Below are 19,191 nucleotides of genomic sequence, written 5' to 3'. Positions count from 1 at the left end.
AATCAGACAATTAAAAAAAAACTGTAATAAAAATATTAAAAAAAAAATAAATCACACTTTTTTTTATAAACCACAATAAAAGCTATTGACAAGATGTTATCAAGAATATTATATCTGATTTTGCAGTGTGTAGACAAAGCAGAAACAGTACAACCGAAGGCTACTGAACTTAAGGACCTAAAGTATATACACATCGGGTTTAGGGTCATATGCTTCCCTGTTGGGAGAGGGGCTGGGAGCTACTGGTCCACCCACACCAGTTATTTTTTTATTTTATAGACCTAACAGAGCAGATTTGTTGTTTTTTTAAACAGCTTTACCCAGTTAGATAAGTGATCATACTTGAGAGCTCTCAAGGTTATCCCTCAGGGACTCAGACTCTGGGAAGAGAAAGGACAGATCCAAGCATGGTTTACTCAGTGCTCGAAATCTTAGGTAGCCTACAGGGAACAAGAGAAAAAGGTGCCGGAGAAGGGAGTGGAACAATTTCTTTCTGTTCTGCTGTCTTGTCCTTCTATAAATTGACAACAGACGTATGCACAGAAAAGGGGACAGGATGAAGATGGGATGGGTTGAAAGAAAAGGAGGGGTTGAAGTGGACCCAGCCTGCTCTCTGTGATCCTAGGATTGTGAGCTGTTGTACCCGAGCAAGTACAGGCGATATAGCCCAGCAAACGCAACCTGGACATCACAGATCATGAAGCAAAGGCCTGCTTTAGAAGGATCACCACCTTGTCCTATGAGGGCTGCCTCAACCAGAATGGTGGCCCCTCTGGGTCACAACCATGATCAAGGCACCTACCATGGGAAACAAACAGTTCCATCTGGTCCTCTCAGGGAAGGAAGTAAAGCCTGCCCATGACCTTAGTGCCCTTGAGCAACGCCTCCAGACCTTCCCACTCCAAAACGGCCATCTTACAGAAGGCCTTATAAAGAACTGAAGGCCCTCCTGTCCCTCATTCCCCAGCATACTCAAACCCTGGCCTCCTGCCACAAATGAAGGCTCAAAAGGTGGAAAGAAGTCTATGGCAGCTGAAGAGACGCAGACTCCTTCCCTAAGATTGACACCATTCCCACCCACCAATGTGCAAATGCCTAAAGCCACAAGAGCCTCATAGTCCAGACATGGCCTGAAGCAATCACCATTCCCATATGCCCCTATAACCTGCATTTCCCTGGCATCCCATATTGAGGAAAAGGAGTGGCCATACTGCTCTACCACTGGCTCCCACATGTCCAGTAGTGCTGACTGCAATCAGGACTTACTGGGAATTTTCCTGCCCTGGAACTTGATGATCCCTGGAGTCTTCAGCTGCCACAGCAGTCCTATGCCACAAAACGTTTCACCAGCACTAAGTGACAGCAAAATTAAAGGCCTCCCCCCCTTTTTTTACTAAAACAAAAACTTTATACACCAGGCGACCAGATCCAAGGAAGACAGGCAGGGCAAGAAGAGCAAAACCAGGGGACCAACAGTTCATTCCAACTTATCAGGGACTTGCTCAGACAATCAGCAAGGCCCACCCTGGTAGCCCTAGCTCAACTGAGACAGAGACCTATGGAGAGCTCAATCACAGGACTAGATCCACAGACCAGCATCTGGCGCTCATTATCAAGTTCATCCAAAAAACTATGCCCCCTCAAAGCAATCTATGAGCCTCCTGGCCCTAGCCCAGCATGTGCCATCATTTGTTGAAAACCACCAATACTGGCAACTTCCAGAGCTGCACCACTCCTCATAGCAGCGATGTTGTCACTGGAAGAAGTTTGTGTTCTCTGTCTCCACCAGTCTGCTGACAGGGGGGTATAACCTATCCATTTGAACTGGTATTGCAGGATAAGGAAATTCAGGTATTAAAGGGTATAGACACACAATAGGCAAGTATTGTTTGGTGGGAAGAAAGGTCTAGAATAGGGGTGGTCAACCTTGGTCCTCGAGGGCCACAACTCAGTCGGGTTTTCTGGGATTTCCCCAATAAATATGCATGAGATCTATTTGCATGCAATGGATGCAGTGCACACAAATAGATCTCATGCATATTCACTAGGGAAAATCCTGAAAACCTGACTGGGTTACGGCCCTCAAAAACCAAGGTTGCTTACCCTGATCTAGAATTGTCAAGATATAAGGCTGAAAAGGCAACGATGTACATTACAGAAAAGCATAATACATGAAAGAGTTCTCAAATACAGGCAGCAGAAGAAACTCAGGGCTAAATTTACTGAAAGGCCTGCTGTGTGTGCATCAACACCATTAATGGTCCATATTTACTAATACATACATTAATGGTATTAGCATGGTAATACATTATCTAGTCTACATCATAATAAAAGAATGCATGAGACAAATACAGAGGATCCCTTTGTTGCAGTGAAGCTGCAAGGGTTGAAGGTGGAAACTGGGTGGGGTATGATGAAGGGAATAAAATATAGATTATTAGATGGACTCCATAGTAGTCATCCACCATCATATTCTGTTGCTTCTAAGCATTTGGTTTGACTGTGTATTACTGACCACAGCACAAACTACACACCAAGTTTGTAGTCTCATGCTTCAATTGCTATGTTTACTTGATATGATAGCAATTTATACATTTTGCAGTTTTAGTGCAATGAATACCTTCAGACTGGTAAGCATTTAAACACGCTTATCACCATTTGAAATATGAAACTATGTGAAAAGAGAAAAAACCAAACCACAATCACCCCAGTAAATTACCTTGATCACAGCTCCTTGCATCAGGAATGTTTGTGGAATAAGGTTTACATTTTGAACGTGATAATGCACAATAAGTAGGAGACCACAAACTCTTGGACTTGTTTCCATTATGAAGGCTAAGAGAGTCATCGACACAATAAATACATCTTTTAGGCTGCTTTTTGAAATTAAATAGCACATGTTTCCCTTTCAGGCTTGATCCTATAGTGTCTTTAGCTTTTCTTGAGAATGTTACTCCATGGACATCACTAGTGCATGAAGTGGGACAGAATCACTGGATATTGTGTAGCTTCCTGAGATTTTGCTGTTCTCCAAGGTATTAAAATCATATTCATGGGCCACAGTTTTTCTTAAAACCTTTACTAACGTTGTCCACAAATTCTTATCTAAACTCATTTTGGACATCGATTTTTCATGGGTGTGGAATTTTGATGATCCAAAGATGTCGTCACTTTTTGTACCTCAGATTTGTTCATTCTCAGTTTCTAAAGTGTTTATGCCTTAACGTTTTTATCAATTCTGCTGAACCAGTTTCTACTTTACTAAACACTTCCAAAGTGCTTATATTAGGACTGTCTTTAGAAGTAACTACATTTTTTTCTGTTTTTCTGCTATACACATTGATTGATGAAGGCATACATCTGAGCATTTCCTCTGCTTGAGTTATGTCCAAACCAGGACAGGTTTAGTTGCGACCATTCAGAGGTTAAAGAAGATTGTATAAGTTCCCTGTCAGGTTTGCTTTCTGTAACCTCATGTTGTATAATGTTTTCTGTAACATTTTTTTGTGATAAACTTTTACCAGAAGAATCCAATTGTGATCTCACCTTGTTGGAACATACATCTTTGTTACCTTGTTCTGACATGGGGAAAGGTATTTGAGATGGTTTATCATCACTGTGTTTATAAATTTGCTAGCATTTTTCACATCTCTCTAAACTTGCCGGTTTACCACTAGTGAAAAAATAGTGAAAGATCCTCATCTTCTTCTAGTACATCTGATGTGATTGGATGCTTATCGCCATCATCAGAGGCATTTGGTATGTTCTGCTTCAATGCCAGACTGGCTGCACAGGATAATCCATTCTCGAAATCTATTTCACAAGACACCCTCTCTTCATCTTTTCTCTAGCTCTATTACAAAAGAAAAATAAAAACCATGTTCAAGAGAAATCCAAAGAACTGAAATGTTTAATGCGGTTACGCTTTGAGCATATCCCATTTGATATTCATTTCTGTGCTCCAAACTACTACTACTACTACTATTTAGCATTTCTATAGCGCTACAAGGCATACGCAGCGCTGTACAAACATAGAAGAAAGACAGTCCCTGCTCAAGAGCTTACAATCTAATAGACAAAAATAAAATAAAGTAAGCAAATCAAATCAATTAATGTGAACGGGAAGGAAGAGAGGAGGGTAGGTGGAGGCGAGTGGTTACAAGTGGTTACGAGTCAAAAGCAATGTTAAAGAGGTGGGTTTTCAGTCTAGATTTAAAGGTGGCCAAGGATGGGGCAAGACGTAGGGGCTCAGGAAGTTTATTCCAGGCGTAGGGTGCAGCGAGACAGAAGGCGCGAAGTCTGGAGTTGGCAGTAGTGGAGAAGGGAACAGATAAGAAGGATTTATCCATGGAGCGGAGTGCACGGGAAGGGGTGTAGGGAAGGACGAGTGTGGAGAGATACTGGGGAGCAGCAGAGTGAGTACATTTATAGGTTAGTAGAAGAAGTTTGAACAGGATGCGAAAACGGATAGGGAGCCAGTGAAGGGTCTTGAGGAGAGGGGTAGTATGAGTAAAGCGACCCTGGCGAAGATGAGACGGGCAGCAGAGTTTTGAACTGACTGGAGAGGGGAGAGGTGACTAAGTGGGAGGCCAGCAAGAAGCAGATTGCAGTAGTCTAAACGAGAGGTGACAAGGTGTGGATGAGGGTTTTTGGTAGAGTGCTCGGAAAGAAAGGGGCGGATTTTATGGATGTTGTAAAGAAAGAAACGACAGGTCTTGGCGGTCTGCTGGATATGAGCAGAGAAGGAGAGAGAAGAGTCAAAGATGACCCCAAGGTTTCGAGCTTGAGGAGACAGGGAGAATGAGAGAGCCATCAACAGAAATAGAAAACGGGGAGGAGCGGGGAGGTGGGTTTGGGGGGAAAATGAGGAAGCTCGGTTTTGGTCATATTTAATTTCAGGTGGCGTTGAGACATCAGGCAGCAATGTCAGACAAGCACGCTGAAACTTTGGTTTGGATGCAAGGTGAGATATCAGGGGTAGAAAGGTAGATTTGGGAGTCATCAGCATAGAGGTGGTAGGAAAAGCCTGGGATGAGATTAATGAACCAAGGGAAGAAGTGTAGATAGAAAAGGGAGGGGACCAAGAACAGAACCCTGGGTACGCCGACAGGCAGAGGGATAGAAGTAGAAGAGGATCCACCAGAGTGAACACTAAAGGTGCGGAGGGAGAGGTAGGAAGAGAACCAGGGAAAGGACAGAGCCCTGGAATCCAAGTGAGGACAGGGTTATCGAGAAGTATGCTGTGATCGACAGTGTCAAAAGCAGCGGAAAGATCAAGAAGAATGAGATGGAATATTGACCTCTGGATTTAGCCAGTATAGGTCATTGGAGACTTTAGTAAGCGCAGTTTCGGTTGAGTGGAGGAGGGCAAAAACCAGATTGTAATGGGTCAAGAATAGCATGTGAGGAGAGAAATCAAGGCAGCGGCGGTGAACAGCACGCTCAAGTAATTTGGAGAGAAAAGGAAAGGAGGGAGATGGGTCGGTAATTAAGAGGGACAAGTAGGGTCAAGTGAAGGCTTCTTAAGGAGAGGTGTGACCACAGCATGTTAAAGGCAGCAGGGACAGTCGCAGTGGAAAGTGAGAGGTTGAGAATGTGACAGATAAAGGAATAAGAGTAGGAGAGATGCATTAAGAAGGTGGGTGGGAATGGGATCAGAGGAACAGGTGGTACATTTTGAGGAAGAAAGGAGAAGTGTAGTTTCCTCAATAGTAACTTCAGGAAAGGAGGAAAGGGAATGAGGGGAAGGAGAGAGAGGGGAACGGACTAGTGGAGGGAGAGCTAGTGAGGTAGAGAAGCAAGGTTTATCTTTTGAACCTTGTTGTGAAAGAATTCAGCAAGGGTCTGAGGGAGATAGTGAAGGGGGAGTTGGGGGAGGGGGCCACCTTGAGGAGAGAGTTCAATGTGGTGAAGAGAAGTCGAGGATTAGAGGCAAGAGAGTTGGTCAGTTGGATATAATAATCCTGTTTGGCAAGTAAAAGAGCAGATTGGAAGGAGGTCAGCATGAACTTAAAGTGTAAGAAATCAGCAAGGGCCGAGATTTCCGCCAGAGGCGTTCGGCGGAGCGGGTACAGGAACGTAGGTAGCGGATATTAGAAGTCATTTTATAGAATGTCTTATATAAGAATCTGTATAGAGATAAAAGATAACATTTTAACAACTTAGAGGCAGACAGCACTTGACCTAATAAGGAACCTATCACTGTAGGACAACACAAATTCCAACCACTAGCAGTCTTGGCCCAGACTGGGACACAAAGAAAAATCGGTAACAATGCAATATTTAGCAAACTGAATGTTAAGGCACTATCTATGAAATTTGTCCTACATAATATCTTCCATTTTGCATATGCTAAATGTTTTACACCTAAATGTTATGTGAAAAACTGTGAAAATATATAAAAGTGGATTTCAGCCTTAAGTTTTGCTACGTTCTAGTTTGTTGGGCAAATAGTAAACAAAAAACAAGCACATGTAAGATATATGAACAAGAGGAGACCATATCAGATACTATAATATCTACTAGAGGTCTGTGGTACACTGTACAAGTGCATGTATATGTATGTATGTATATATATATATATATATATATAATATATATATATATATATATATATATATATATATATATATGTGTGGTGTGTGTGTGTGTATGTATGGGGGAGGGCTGTAATTTTATAGGGCTTTACCTGCATAAAGAGCCCGTTTTTATTTATTATTTATGTTTTAAACCAAGAGTGCTACACTATCTTCACTCTACCATGACAATGTACAATCTTCAAATTGCTTGCAACATACTTTTCTATAAGAAATAGACATTTCTAGATCAATTACTAAACAGTGATTTACTGTATACTTGAATATAAACCCATCCCAATATTAACCAATATAATATCCCCTAAAAAGGGGGGGGGGGGGAGAAAGTAATTCTAATATAAGCCAATGGTTTATATTCCAAAGCTAGTCCTCTCTCTCTTTCCCTCCCTCACAGCATCTGGCATTCCTGCAGTTTTCTCCTTCCCTGAATCTGCCACAGCTGGCTCTGCCCCCAGCTCTCTCCCCCCGAACTGGAACTTCTACTCACTCTCTTACTACCGTTATAAAGATGAAGACCCTGCCCCTCCTGGACCCACCTTACAGCCCTAGTGGTGAGCTGGGGACAGGAATGATCCCCCTATGCTCCTACCCGTGCAGTCCCCATACCGAAAATGGCTGCCACGGGAAGGGATGGAGGAATGCTGGATGCCATGGGAGGAGAGCGCGTAGGACCAAATATAAACCGAATTTAATTTTTGATGCCTTTTTAGGTCAAAAATCTCGGTTTATATCGAGTATATAGGACATTAACAGTAATAGATTTTCAGTCCCATAATAAATTTGGTACCTAATGCAGCCTTTGTTAGTCTCATTTCCTCATCCCCAACCATCCCCCAGTGGTTAAATATTTAAACTAATAGGCCTCCTCTAGTTGGCTTTATTAGTCAGATGATACTGCTCCTGTAGAACCTATATTTTCCCCCCAACTAGCCATTTCTTAAAAGGTTTCCATGTTTCCCTAATTTATGCTTTTGCAGTGCTGAAATCATGAACAAAACATTTTTGTCCTAAAGATTATTGACCACTTCCCTCCTTCCCACGATCTTTAATCTGATCTCCAAAGATCAGGAGTCAGTACAGGATGTCAACAGAATCTCCAGGTTGCATGGAATGCAATTTTTATAACGGTGCCTAGATTAAAGGAATGGATGCTGCCTTTTTCATAAGACACACAGACACTACAAAATACTGTTAAAAAAAAAAAAGAAAAACGTAGGGGGTTTTGCATAAGAAAGCCTGATGCAGCAGCAAAATGAACTCAGGGGAGAAACTCCCCAGACTGTGCACTTCTGCAGCCTGGGCCACGGCCCTAGACGCACACTCAACCGGCGCTCGCCAAGAGTGGGGGAGAAACATGCTGCACATCCAAAATGGCGTCCGGCGCGAAACTCCGAGGAGCCGCATGGGAAGAACGGCGCTTAACTTTTGCCGCTTTCTTGCCGTCGCCCGAATCAAGGGCAACCATAGCATTAACGTCTCCCACCTCGAGGGCGGCCCAAGAAGAAGCCGTCCGAGCATAGTGGCCGGCCAAAATGGGGGGGGGGGGGGGGGGGGGGGGCCGAGCAGCGGGGGATGGGCGCTTAAGGCGGAAAAAACCGCCACACGGAGGAAGAACCAGGACACTGACCGGGCTCTAAACTGACGCCCACAAAAGGCGATTCAGGCTTTGAAACCCCCGCATCCCCGCTAGACGCACACACGCGGTCCGGGGAGCGATTCTTCGTGCCCTCGCCCTCCGACGCCATAAGCACATGGAGACGATCGGGAATCCCCTGCCCGCTACAAAAGGTAAAGATTACCTGCTCCTTGCTCAGAGCTGTAACAAACCGGTTGTCCCAGTGAGCAGCTGCAATAAACGCTGATCTAAACGTTGAAATAAACGCCCTTAAAGGACGTCCAAAATTTTTTTTTTTTTTTTAACGGAGCCAGCGGGAGGGGGGAGAGAAAGGAGGGACATGGGACCACCAGGTTTGCACTTGCTCAAGAAGAGCCCTCAACCCCAGGTACTCAACAAAACCTAAGAATTAGGCCTGGAGACCTAGCCAGAGCTGCTGCTGTGTGTGACCACCACCTGCTGAGATAGAGAACATACTGGGGAGTTTCCGGCAGCACATGACCACATATAGGGAGGCAAAAGGATTGCTCTCTATCTCCACCTGCTGGTAGATGGTCACAACCCACTAGTCTATGATTGATCAGCATGATGATATGGAATGTATTTCCAAACAGTAGATTATTAAAAACAGACTCAACGCAGTCCTGCTCTTCAGTGCTAACTGCACCTGCCTCAGGAGTCAAACAAATTGTCTCAGCCACTGATGATGAACACAGTAAATAATAGGCTAAGAAATTCAGAGGTACAGCATAAGCAATGCCGAGAAAAGGAGCATCACCAAGCAAAACATGCCAATCAAAGCATGCCTACTGTTTGGAAATACAATTGGTCTGACCCCTACTTTTTTCTTTTTTTCACATTTTGTTGTGGCTAGTTAAGGGGATACTTCTGCTTGTTTTGTGTAACTATAAAATACTACCACAAATCCGCAACATTCACACTCTCAAGCAAGTGGAAATGTTAGCATTTACATTAACATATAGGGTCCGATATTCAGCTAGTGGTGGACAGTGCATTTGTTGTCTGCAGCCAGCGTTAATCCTGGATATTTAATGCCGGGCCATATCTAGCGACTGGCACTGAATATCCGGGTTTATCTTGGCCGCTAAAACATTAGGGGGCCCTTTTACTAAGGCATGCTGAAAAATGGCCTGCGGTAGTGTAGACGAGTGTTTTGGGCGTGCGCAGAATCATCTTTCAGCACATCTGTAAAAAATGCCTTTTTAAAATTTTTGCCAAAAAATGGACATGCGGCAAAATAAAATTGCTGTGCGTCCATTTTAGGTCTAAGACTTTACCGACCAGCCATTGACCTAGCAGTAAGGTCTCATGCGCTAACCGGGTGGTAATGGTCTGTGCGCATAAAATGCCGATTACCGCCCGCGCCAGAAAATAAAAATACTTTTCGGCATGCATGAAAAAATGAAATTACCGCAAGGGTCACATGGTATCCAGGAGGTAACTCAGAACTGTCGTGCCTTGGGCGCACATAGACGCTTACGTGGCTTAGTAAAAGAGCCCCTTAATTAGCTATGCTGATATTCACTTTTAACTTTTTAGTGGTCAGAGATAGGCCTGCTATAACCGTGGATATTCAGTGGGTGATAACTGGTTATCTCCTACTCAGTATCTGCGGTTAGGCACTTAACGCTACTTAACCATCCAGGAGCCATTCCTGCTTTCCAGGACCTGCATAAACTCGGTGGCTAGCACTGGAACAGTTGGCCCTAGATATTTAATTCTGGCATTCATAATCTGTTTAACCATCACGTTCAAGGTGGAGAACAATCACACATTATAAGCATGCACTTTTTTCTGTTCCTAGAGGATCAAAGTCCGCTGCACTAACCATTAGGCCACTCCTCCAAGCCACACCATGGCCCGGCACTGAATATCCAGGGCTAACTTAGCTGGCCATAGTTGACTTAAAAAAAAAATATATATTATATATATATATATATAGTCCCGAATGTTATTTTAAAACCAACACAACTGTATAAAACCTGAAATGTCAGGTTTTTCCCATATACAGTGTGCACTATTGCTTCAATAGGCATTTGTTGAAGCACTAAGTACGGGTCTATAAAAAAACTGTGCATTTACAATGTATGCTATTAAACAAACTGCCCTGAAACAAACAAAAAAACACAGAAATGACATAGAAACTAAATAACCTTTTTTGTTTGCACACCCCTATTAGACTAATCTGTAGCAAAATTGTTTTGCCGAGAAACAGTGCCATTTATAGGTAATGTGTACTGCAGATTTACCTTGGTTCTTCATGTCATATTCTGCATTTAGATTTTCCCTCTTAGATTTTGATGTAATAATGTCATTCTCAGTACTTTCCTTATGCTTAGAGAAAAGACTATTTACAACCTGTAAAATCAAGCAAAGTAGAAGAAGAACACAACAACAACTTATCAACAACTTATTTCTTCATCAGTGGGCAATACTTTCATATTTAATAAATACTATACAATGTGAATCAGTTTCCAATTGACTAGCCAGACCATTCACTCAAACCAGACTTTAGTCACTACTAGCATCAGAACAATATCAAGTAATTCTTGGAACTGCTCATCTGCAGTAGACAGGACAAAAGCAATGAGCATTCACTAGGAGAGTACCTGATAAGAATGGGCCTAGGTGGTCAAGGAACTCAGGCACAGTATCTTATAAAAGGCATAAACCAACCCAATCACCAACTCTAACTTATAAGTAGCATTAAGCTTGTGTTTTAAGCAAAACTATAAATGTGTGAAAATATGATTATAAGTTGATACAAATATATCTCAGAAAACTTTAAATAATATTGCAGACCGATGAGGAGTCAGGCGAGCCAAGGGTAGAGTTGCCCTTGCGAAACAAGTTGCCACTGAGGTCTTCTATATAACCTATATGAGCTTGCTTACTTTACAAACATTTAAATCCTTATAAATTAGAGTTCAGTGTTGGGTTGGTTTATGTTGGTTGTATGACTGCCATAAAAGGCAACATATGCTCCTATATTCCTTTATAAAATTGCCTCTCCAAAAGCTCCTGCTCTGATAAGGAAAATGGGACTTGATATACCGCCTTTCTGAGGTTTTTGCAACTACATTCAAAGCGGTTTACATATATTCAGGTACTTGTGCAAGTAAGAATCTGCACATATGCATATATTTTATAAAATACGTGCAAGTGCTGATCCTGGCTCTGCTCCATCCGCAGGAAAGAATACAAGGAGTATTACTATAGCCCCGAGGACTGGGTTGAGAACTTCTGCATTGTTTGTTAACTAGGCAACATAAGTTGTTTTCATGTTGAATGCTTTCTATCTAAACTTAGGTTACCTGTTGCTGCTGCCAATCATAAACTACAAGGTTAACTGACGGGTAGAAAAAAGTAATGAGGAAAACAAGAGAAACTTTGTTCATACATCTACTCTCTGACCTGCTGAAAGCCAATCAGACTGGTCTCTGCAAGCAGATCAAAGATAGCAAGGAGAAAGACGGAGGAATCAATATTTAGTGAGTCTGTGAAGACATAACTAGAGAGACTCTTGTATCCTGGCACCTTTTGCTGGAGGAAACATGAGGGAAACAGAAGATCATGGATATTCCTAGCAAAGGGGACAGAGCTAGAACAGAACACATTTCATGTCAGCCCATTGCATAGCCATGAAGGGGAGGGGGTGTATGCACTCCCCCTTTGTGCTCAGGCTCATCCAGCACAGTGAACCATTTGTATAGGTGTCCCTGCCCCCTCTCTCTCCCCCTGCCCAATCGTCCTCTTACAGCCTTTCCAGGCAGGTGACAGCTAGCATCAGTATCGGAAGGTTAAAACAAAATGAAAACATTCAAGACCATTTCCCTGTGTATACCACTGCTAGTTCTGCAGTCATGCCCTCCTGATGTAAATTTCCTGTGTCAGAGGGGGTGTGACTGGCAGGCCCAACAGCAGTGCATGCAGGAAAATGGCCCCATGTGCTTTCACTTTGTTTTCACCACCAACCTGTAAAGGCTGTAAAAGGGTGATTGGGAGAGAGAAAGGGAGAAAGGGGCGATGCTGGTTGGCAGGGGAAGAAAGAGAGAGAAAAAGGGCGAGGCTGGTTGGCACAGGAAGAGAGAGAAGGGGGCGATGCTGGTTGGCAGGGAAGAAAGAGAGAGAGAAAAAAGGGGCGAGGCTGGTTGGCACGGGAGAGAGAGGAAGGGGGCGAATGCTGGTTGGCAGGGGAGAAAGAGAGAGAAGGGGCGATGTTGGTTGGCAGGCAAGAGAGATAGAGAAAGGGGCGATGTTGGTTGGCAGGGTAAGAGAGAGAGAGAGACGGGGCGATGCTGGTTGGCAGGGGAAAAAAAGAGAGAGAGGGGGCAATGCTGGTTGGCAGGGGAAGAAAGAGAGAGCAGGGGAGAATGCTGGTTGGGTAGGGGCAGAAAGGGAGAGAGATGGGGTGATGGTGGTTGGCAGGGGAAGAGAGATGGGGTAATGCTGGTTGGCGGAAGAAGACAGTTTTTTTTGTTACATTTGTACCCCGCGCTTTCCCACTCATGGCAGGCTCAATGTGGCTTACATATTGTATACAGGTACTTATTTGTACCTGGGGCAATGGAGGGTTAAGTGACTTGCCCAGAGTCACAAGGAGCTGCCTGTGCCTGAAGTGGGAATTGAACTCAGTTCATCAGGACCAAAGTCCACCACCCTAACCACTAGGCCACTCCTCCATGCTACATGGTAGGATGAGAGAAAAAAAACCAAAGAAGATATGTTGGATGGCAAAGGAAGAGAGGGAAGAGTTAATGAAAGACTGGGGAATAAGAGAAAGGGGAATGGGTGTGCTTGGGGGGTGAAGAAAAGATATGGAAAGCTGTAGGTAGATTCAGTGAAAAATAGGGAACTTGAAGACTGGATAGTAAGAATGAATGAAATCTGAAAGGATAAAGGTACAGAAAAAAAAAAGCTGAAAGAAGAGAGATGAGTATCAGATAAGATTTAGTGGAGGTAGTGAAGACAGGTCCTGTGGACGACTTGCAGCCCATCTGCATATCCCTCACAGCTTTCTCCAAGGTGACTCACAGGTCCACCTGGATCCACCCAGGGCCTTCACTCCAGATGCCTAGCCCTTTCCACCAGCTGCATTCCAGGTGCTGTGGAGGACTTGCAGCCCATCTGTATATCCTTCACAGCCTTCGTCCGGGGAGACTCACAGGTCCACCCCGATCTACCCAGGGCTTTTACTTCAGGTGCCTAGCGCTCCACCAGCTGCATTTCAAGTACTGTGGACTTGGAGCCCATCTGTACATCCTCACAGCCTTCTCCGGAGCGAGTCCCAGGTCCACCCCGATTGACCAGGGCCTTCGCACCTGATGATGCGTGAACCATTTTTTCTATACACTTTTTATTTTCTCTCTGCCACTGTCTTGATCTTATCTTTTTCTCCAAACTGCTCATTCTCCAGTTTTTGCACCTCAGCTCTTCCCTCTCTGACCATCAACTGATAACGTTCACACTTAAACACCCTCCCCTCCCCCCAGTTCCGTCCAATCTCCACCAATACATTTGGAATCTTCAAGCTATTCACTTCTATTCTGTCCTCCAGTGTTTCAAACCTCTTCTCAACCACTATGTTATCCAAAGTCTGTCAATGCGGCTGTCTCTTCCTATAATACTATTCTCGTCCTCTGCTCTGGACACTCTTGCTTCTTCTCCCATTCCCCATTCTGTAAGGCATACTAAACCCCAGCCTTGGCTACCTCTAAAATCCTATGCCCGATCTGCTGAATGTCTTTGGCTGAAATCCATGCCGACTTCATACATTTTCAAATTCTTGCTGACCTCCTTCCAGTCTGCTCTTTCACTTGCCAAGCAGGACTACTACATCTAGTTGACAAACTCTCTTGGCTCAAACCTTGACATCTCTTTGCCACACTGAACTCTCTCCTCAAGTGCCTTCACCTCCAATTCCCCCTTCACTTTCTTCCCAGACTCTGGCTGAGTATTTTCATAAGGTTCACAGATTAACCTTGAATTCTCAACCAAGTCACCTCCACCTCTCCTTTCCTCAGTCCATTCTCTCAGCTCTCCTTCAACCCGTCTCCTTTTCTGAAATCACTGAAGAGGAAACTGGCACATTTTCTTTCTTCCTCAAAACTGACTACCTGTTCCTCTGACCCTATCCCACCCATCTACTTACCACTATTTTCTGTCATATCCTCAATCTTACACTTTCTACTGTGACTGTTCCTGATGCTTTCAAACATGCCATAGTTATACCACTCCTCAAAAAAACCTTCATTGGATCCAACCTGTCCACCTAACTACCGCCCCATCTCCCTTCTCACTTCCTATCCAAGATACTTGAATGTGCTCTTCACCGCTATTGTCGTGACTTTCATCTCAAGTTATTCTTGATCCACTTCAATCTGGCTTCGCCCTCTTCATTCACTGACACAGCCCTTGCTAAAGTCTCCAATGACTGTTCCTGGCCAAATCCAAAGGTCTCTATTCTATCCTCATCCTTCTTGATCTGCTGCTTTTGACACTGTTGATCACCACCTACTCATTTTATGCTGCCCTCACTTGAATTTCAGGGATCTGTTCTTTCCTGGTTTTCTTCTGCTCTCTCCCATCACACTTTTAGTGTATGGTGGATCCTCCTCCATTTCTATCCACTATCAGTTGGTGTACCTCAGGGCTCTATCTTGGAACCTCTTCTTTTCTCCATCTATACTTCTTCCCCTTGTACTCTGATCTCATCCTCTGGTTTTCAGTATCAACTTTATACTAATGACTCCCAGATCTACCTTTCCATACCAGAAATTTCAGCAGGAATCCAGGCCCAAGTGTCAGCCTGCCTGTCTGATATTGCTGCCTGGATGCCTCACCGCCATCCGAAACTAAACATGACCAAGACTGAGCTTCTTATCTTTCCCCTAAAACCAACCTCTCCTCTTTCATCTTCAAATCCAGGCTAAAAGCCCCCTTTTTGATGCTGCTTTTAACTCCTAACCCCTAGTCACTTCTTCAGTACTGTGATGGAACAGTGGGTTCTAAATTATATTTCATGAACTGTATTTCTCCTGATTAGCCAGCAGATAGCAATTGTTTTCTGTTTTAAAGATGTTGCAGAAAAAAGACTATTTCTTTTCCAGTTTAAGCTTGTGGAAAGGCAATTTGCAGTACCATTGGCCAGATACTTTCAAAGTTGGTGCCCTGGGTTCTGAATGAGGAGTAGCCTAATGGTTAGTGCAGCAGGCTTTGATCCTGGCCACCTGGGTTTGATTCTCACTGCAGCTCCTTGTGACCTTGGGCAAGTCACTTAACCTTCCATTGTCCTAGGTATAAAGAAAAACAAACTTAGATTGTGAGCCCCCTAGGGACAGAGAAAGTACCTGTATATAATGTGTACAGTGCTGCGTATGGCTAGTAGCGCTATAGAAATGATTAGTAGTAGTAGTATTAGTGATTGGCCCTGCAGTTCAAATCTAGCCAGGAGGTGCTGGGTTTTTCTTTAGTTTCAGCCAGGGAGTGGAGAGAGAAAGATCTCTTTACTGAGGCCCTGTGAGCAGTTATATTCCTGAGCTCCCCCAGGTACTACTCAGGTAGTAAAACAAATGTTTAGATAGTTGTATAATTGATCCATATTCAGTTACCTGTTATTGTAATTTTTCTGTTCACTGTTCAAGTTCTGTGATAACAAACCTATAGCTTATTAGCTCTACTGTCCTGGACTAAGAATCCTGATGGTTTGTGTTTTGGGTCTGTGACTGCTTTCTAGGAACTGTGGGACCCCTGGGAGTGTGGCTCCAGTGTCCTAGAAATCACCAGGGAATAACTTGAGAGTAGGAGACTAGCCCAGAGGCAAATGGGACCCAGTAGGCAGGTGGAAGGGTATGCCAGTATAGGCAGGTGGAAGGGTATGTGCGACCTGCGCCGTGCTAGGGACAGACCCTCTAGGTGGCCCCAGGGTTAATCCCAGGCAGGTGCTAGGCGTTTCGTGACAAGTATCCATGTCTGTTTATCATTCCCACCTTAGTAATTCCCTTGTCCCTTATTTGTCCTGTTTCTCTTTCCTGATAAGATTGTAAGCTCTATTGAGCAGGCACTGTCTCTTCATGTTTCAGTGTACAGCGCTACAGCAATGATCAGCAGTAGCAGAAGTATAACAAAGGGAGAAGAGACTTTTGAAAGAGAGCTAAGAGAAGACTAGAAAGCAGTAACCAGAGACTGAAACCACAAAATTGATAAATTAAATAGCCAGACAACAAAAGTAAAAAAATAATTTATTTTTAATGTAGAATGAAGTAGTGTGGTAGCCACACTAGTCCACTTTAAAGGTTAATAAAAATTAAAAAAAAAATGGAAATATATTTATTAGACTAAATATATTTTTGAGTAGCTTTCAGAGGCTTAAAAAGCTAGTTAAAATGTATTAAATTAGTCCAATAAAAGGATATTACCTTATTTCCCATTTGTTTTATATTTATTATTAATTCTAATCTGTGTGGAACATCAGTTTTTGAAATTCACATCTATCATCTTTTTATTTTGCATAATACAGTGATATGCATCACTGTTTCTCTCTCTGGTGTTGCACTGTGGGCCTCTTGCACAAAGCCATGCTAGCAAATCCTGTGCAGTAAAGGAGAAGACCATTCAATTCTTATTGGCTTCCTCTCATTTGCTGCGCAGGGAATTGCTAGCACAACTTAGTAAAAGAAGCCCTGTATGCAGTCTATTTGAATTTTGTCTACATATAGTTTGTGGTTACTTATTCTATACTTGGTAGGTCTGCTCCTACTTTCCACAAGGGGTTTTACATTTGGCAGAGCTTCTTATAAAATAACTAGTAAAGAAGGCCCATTTCTGTTTTAAAGGAAACGGGCGCTAGCAAGGTTTTCCTCGGAGTGTGTATGTTTGAGAGAGTGTGAATGTGCGAGTGTGTGTGACAGAGAGACAGTGAGACTGGGTGCGAGAGTGTGTGCGTGAGAATGAGTAATAGTGCCAGGGTCGTTCCCCCCCCCCCCCCGGTATGTCTCCATTTGCAGGGGTGTCCCCCCTCCCTCCCAGTTGCAGGGTCTGTGTGTCTCCCCCCTCCTTTGTCCAGTGGAACAGCTATAAAAATGACAATGGGAAGCAGCTCCTAGGTTTCCTTTTTTTTTTTGAGTGTATAGGAATGACGGCTGCTTTGGGGAGTAGAATCAGAGATTAACCAATGGGCTTCCTTGCTTACCATAGGCTTGCTTTGTTCACTTCCACTCCTGTCTATTGGAACGTCCTGCAACGTCATAGGTTTGCTTGCTTTCTTTTGTGAACGGGGATGACGGCTGCGCTGGAATCGGACCCGCTGCAGTTTTCCTCCCCCCTCCTCTGACTCGCCACTACTGGACCCCGACCCCAGCCCTGAGCCCTCACCCACCTCCTCCGCTCGCTGTCTCACCGCCCTCCCTCTTCGTCCTCTCCAACGCTCGTTCGCCATGTCGCCGCCCTCCCTCTTCGTGCTCTCCGATTGAGGGCGGTTAGTTCTGTAGGTTGGCAGGCAGTCTGCAGCAATTCCTAGGCAGGGGGAGGAGCGTGTTTCCCTACTCCTCCCCTGCCTGGGTCGCTGTTTGCTGCTGGCTGGGTCACCGTTTGCTTGGATCGCTGTTTCGTGCTGGCTGGGTGACTGGGTCGCGTTTTGTTGCTGGGCGTCGGGCTGGAGGCGCAGCCAATCAGTGGCACTTCTGGAATGATATCACTTTTATCTACTCCACTTTCCTGAGCAGCTCTGGCCGGAAACCACCGGTTCCAGCCAGCCTCAGAACGTTGGAGGTGAGAATTATTATATAGGGATATGGGAATTCCACATCCTGACATGTAAGTCTGAATTCCTCTCTGCGTGTCCTTTTTAAAATGCTGCTCTATGTGAACTGGTTTGATCAGTAAAGTGCCAACTGTTCTTATTCTGTAATGTAATTATTTGTTGCAAGTATCCCTTTGGGATCCAAGTTACATCCAATAGACCTGGGTAGAGGGATTTAAGGACATTGTCTGACCCCCTTACGATGATAACCCATTTGTTTTATTGTGTCTTCATCTGGGCTAGTGAGTCGGGGATGAATAAGATATCTTATGCTGGCTACCCCCTTCCTTGGTAGTGAACATTTATCTTTAAGAGAGATGCCACAGAACATAGTAACATAGTAGATGACGGCAGAAAAAGACCTGCACAGTCCATCCGGTCTGCCAAGAAGATAAATTCATATGTGCTACTTTTTTATTTGTACTGTCCTCTTCAGTGCACAGACCGTATAAGTCTGGCCAGCCCTATCCCCGCCTCCCAACCACCAGCTCTGCACAGACCCTAAAAGTCTGCCCAGCACTATCCCCGCCGCCCAACCACCTTTCAATTGCCCATGGCCTAACATGATTTCTTCTACTCTTGTACAGCACAAGGTAACTGAACCAAGAGGGTCTTTCTCCTCTTGTTCTGTTAGCAACAAATTATATCTTTTCATTCTACTTACATATGCAGTTCTGTTATCCAGAGATCTTTCTCCCAATCGATCATTGCCTTTAGCTTAAAACAAAAAACACACACACACAATATAAATTTGTATACTCTTTTTATCCCATGCTGCTCTTGAATAAATTTGTCTCAAAAATACTCAGGTGAAATAAACATGACAAGACAGAATGTAACTAGGCAGTGTTCAGTTATGGCACAAGAGAGAGCCAAAATTATCACCTGTCCTTTCAATTTTTTTTTAATTTCAAATTTTTATTAAAGCTTCAATATACAGCAGATTACTATGTAACAGTAAACACTCATCAGAAAAATCATTGAACAGCCGACAATCGTCAGGCAGCTTTACAATATTCTGCAGCCCACAAAACCGTGAACCTCCCTCCCTTTTCCTCCCCAACAAAATCCCCCTCCCCCAAGAAGCCCTCAGAGTGAGTAAGGAAGAGTCCGGATAAGCAGACCATTGCACATAAGGGTCTCAAATGCGAGAATAGGCC

At 43.9% G+C, this 19,191-nt stretch overlaps 1 protein-coding gene across 1 annotated transcript in view; it reads right to left on the bottom strand.

Moving 5' to 3' along the window:
- The window catches only part of BRCA2 (BRCA2 DNA repair associated), a 147,597-nt gene that overhangs the window by 104,412 nt on the left and 23,994 nt on the right, over window positions 1-19,191 (bottom strand). The window contains 2 exon segments of the mRNA XM_030202403.1: window positions 10,482-10,590; window positions 18,696-18,748. Of these exon segments, the coding sequence (XP_030058263.1) occupies window positions 10,482-10,590; window positions 18,696-18,748 (162 nt within the window).

Source organism: Microcaecilia unicolor, chromosome 4 (genome assembly GCF_901765095.1).
Source record: "Microcaecilia unicolor chromosome 4, aMicUni1.1, whole genome shotgun sequence".
Taxonomy (NCBI): domain Eukaryota; kingdom Metazoa; phylum Chordata; class Amphibia; order Gymnophiona; family Siphonopidae; genus Microcaecilia; species Microcaecilia unicolor.
This window is presented reverse-complemented; position numbering and strand designations above follow the sequence as displayed.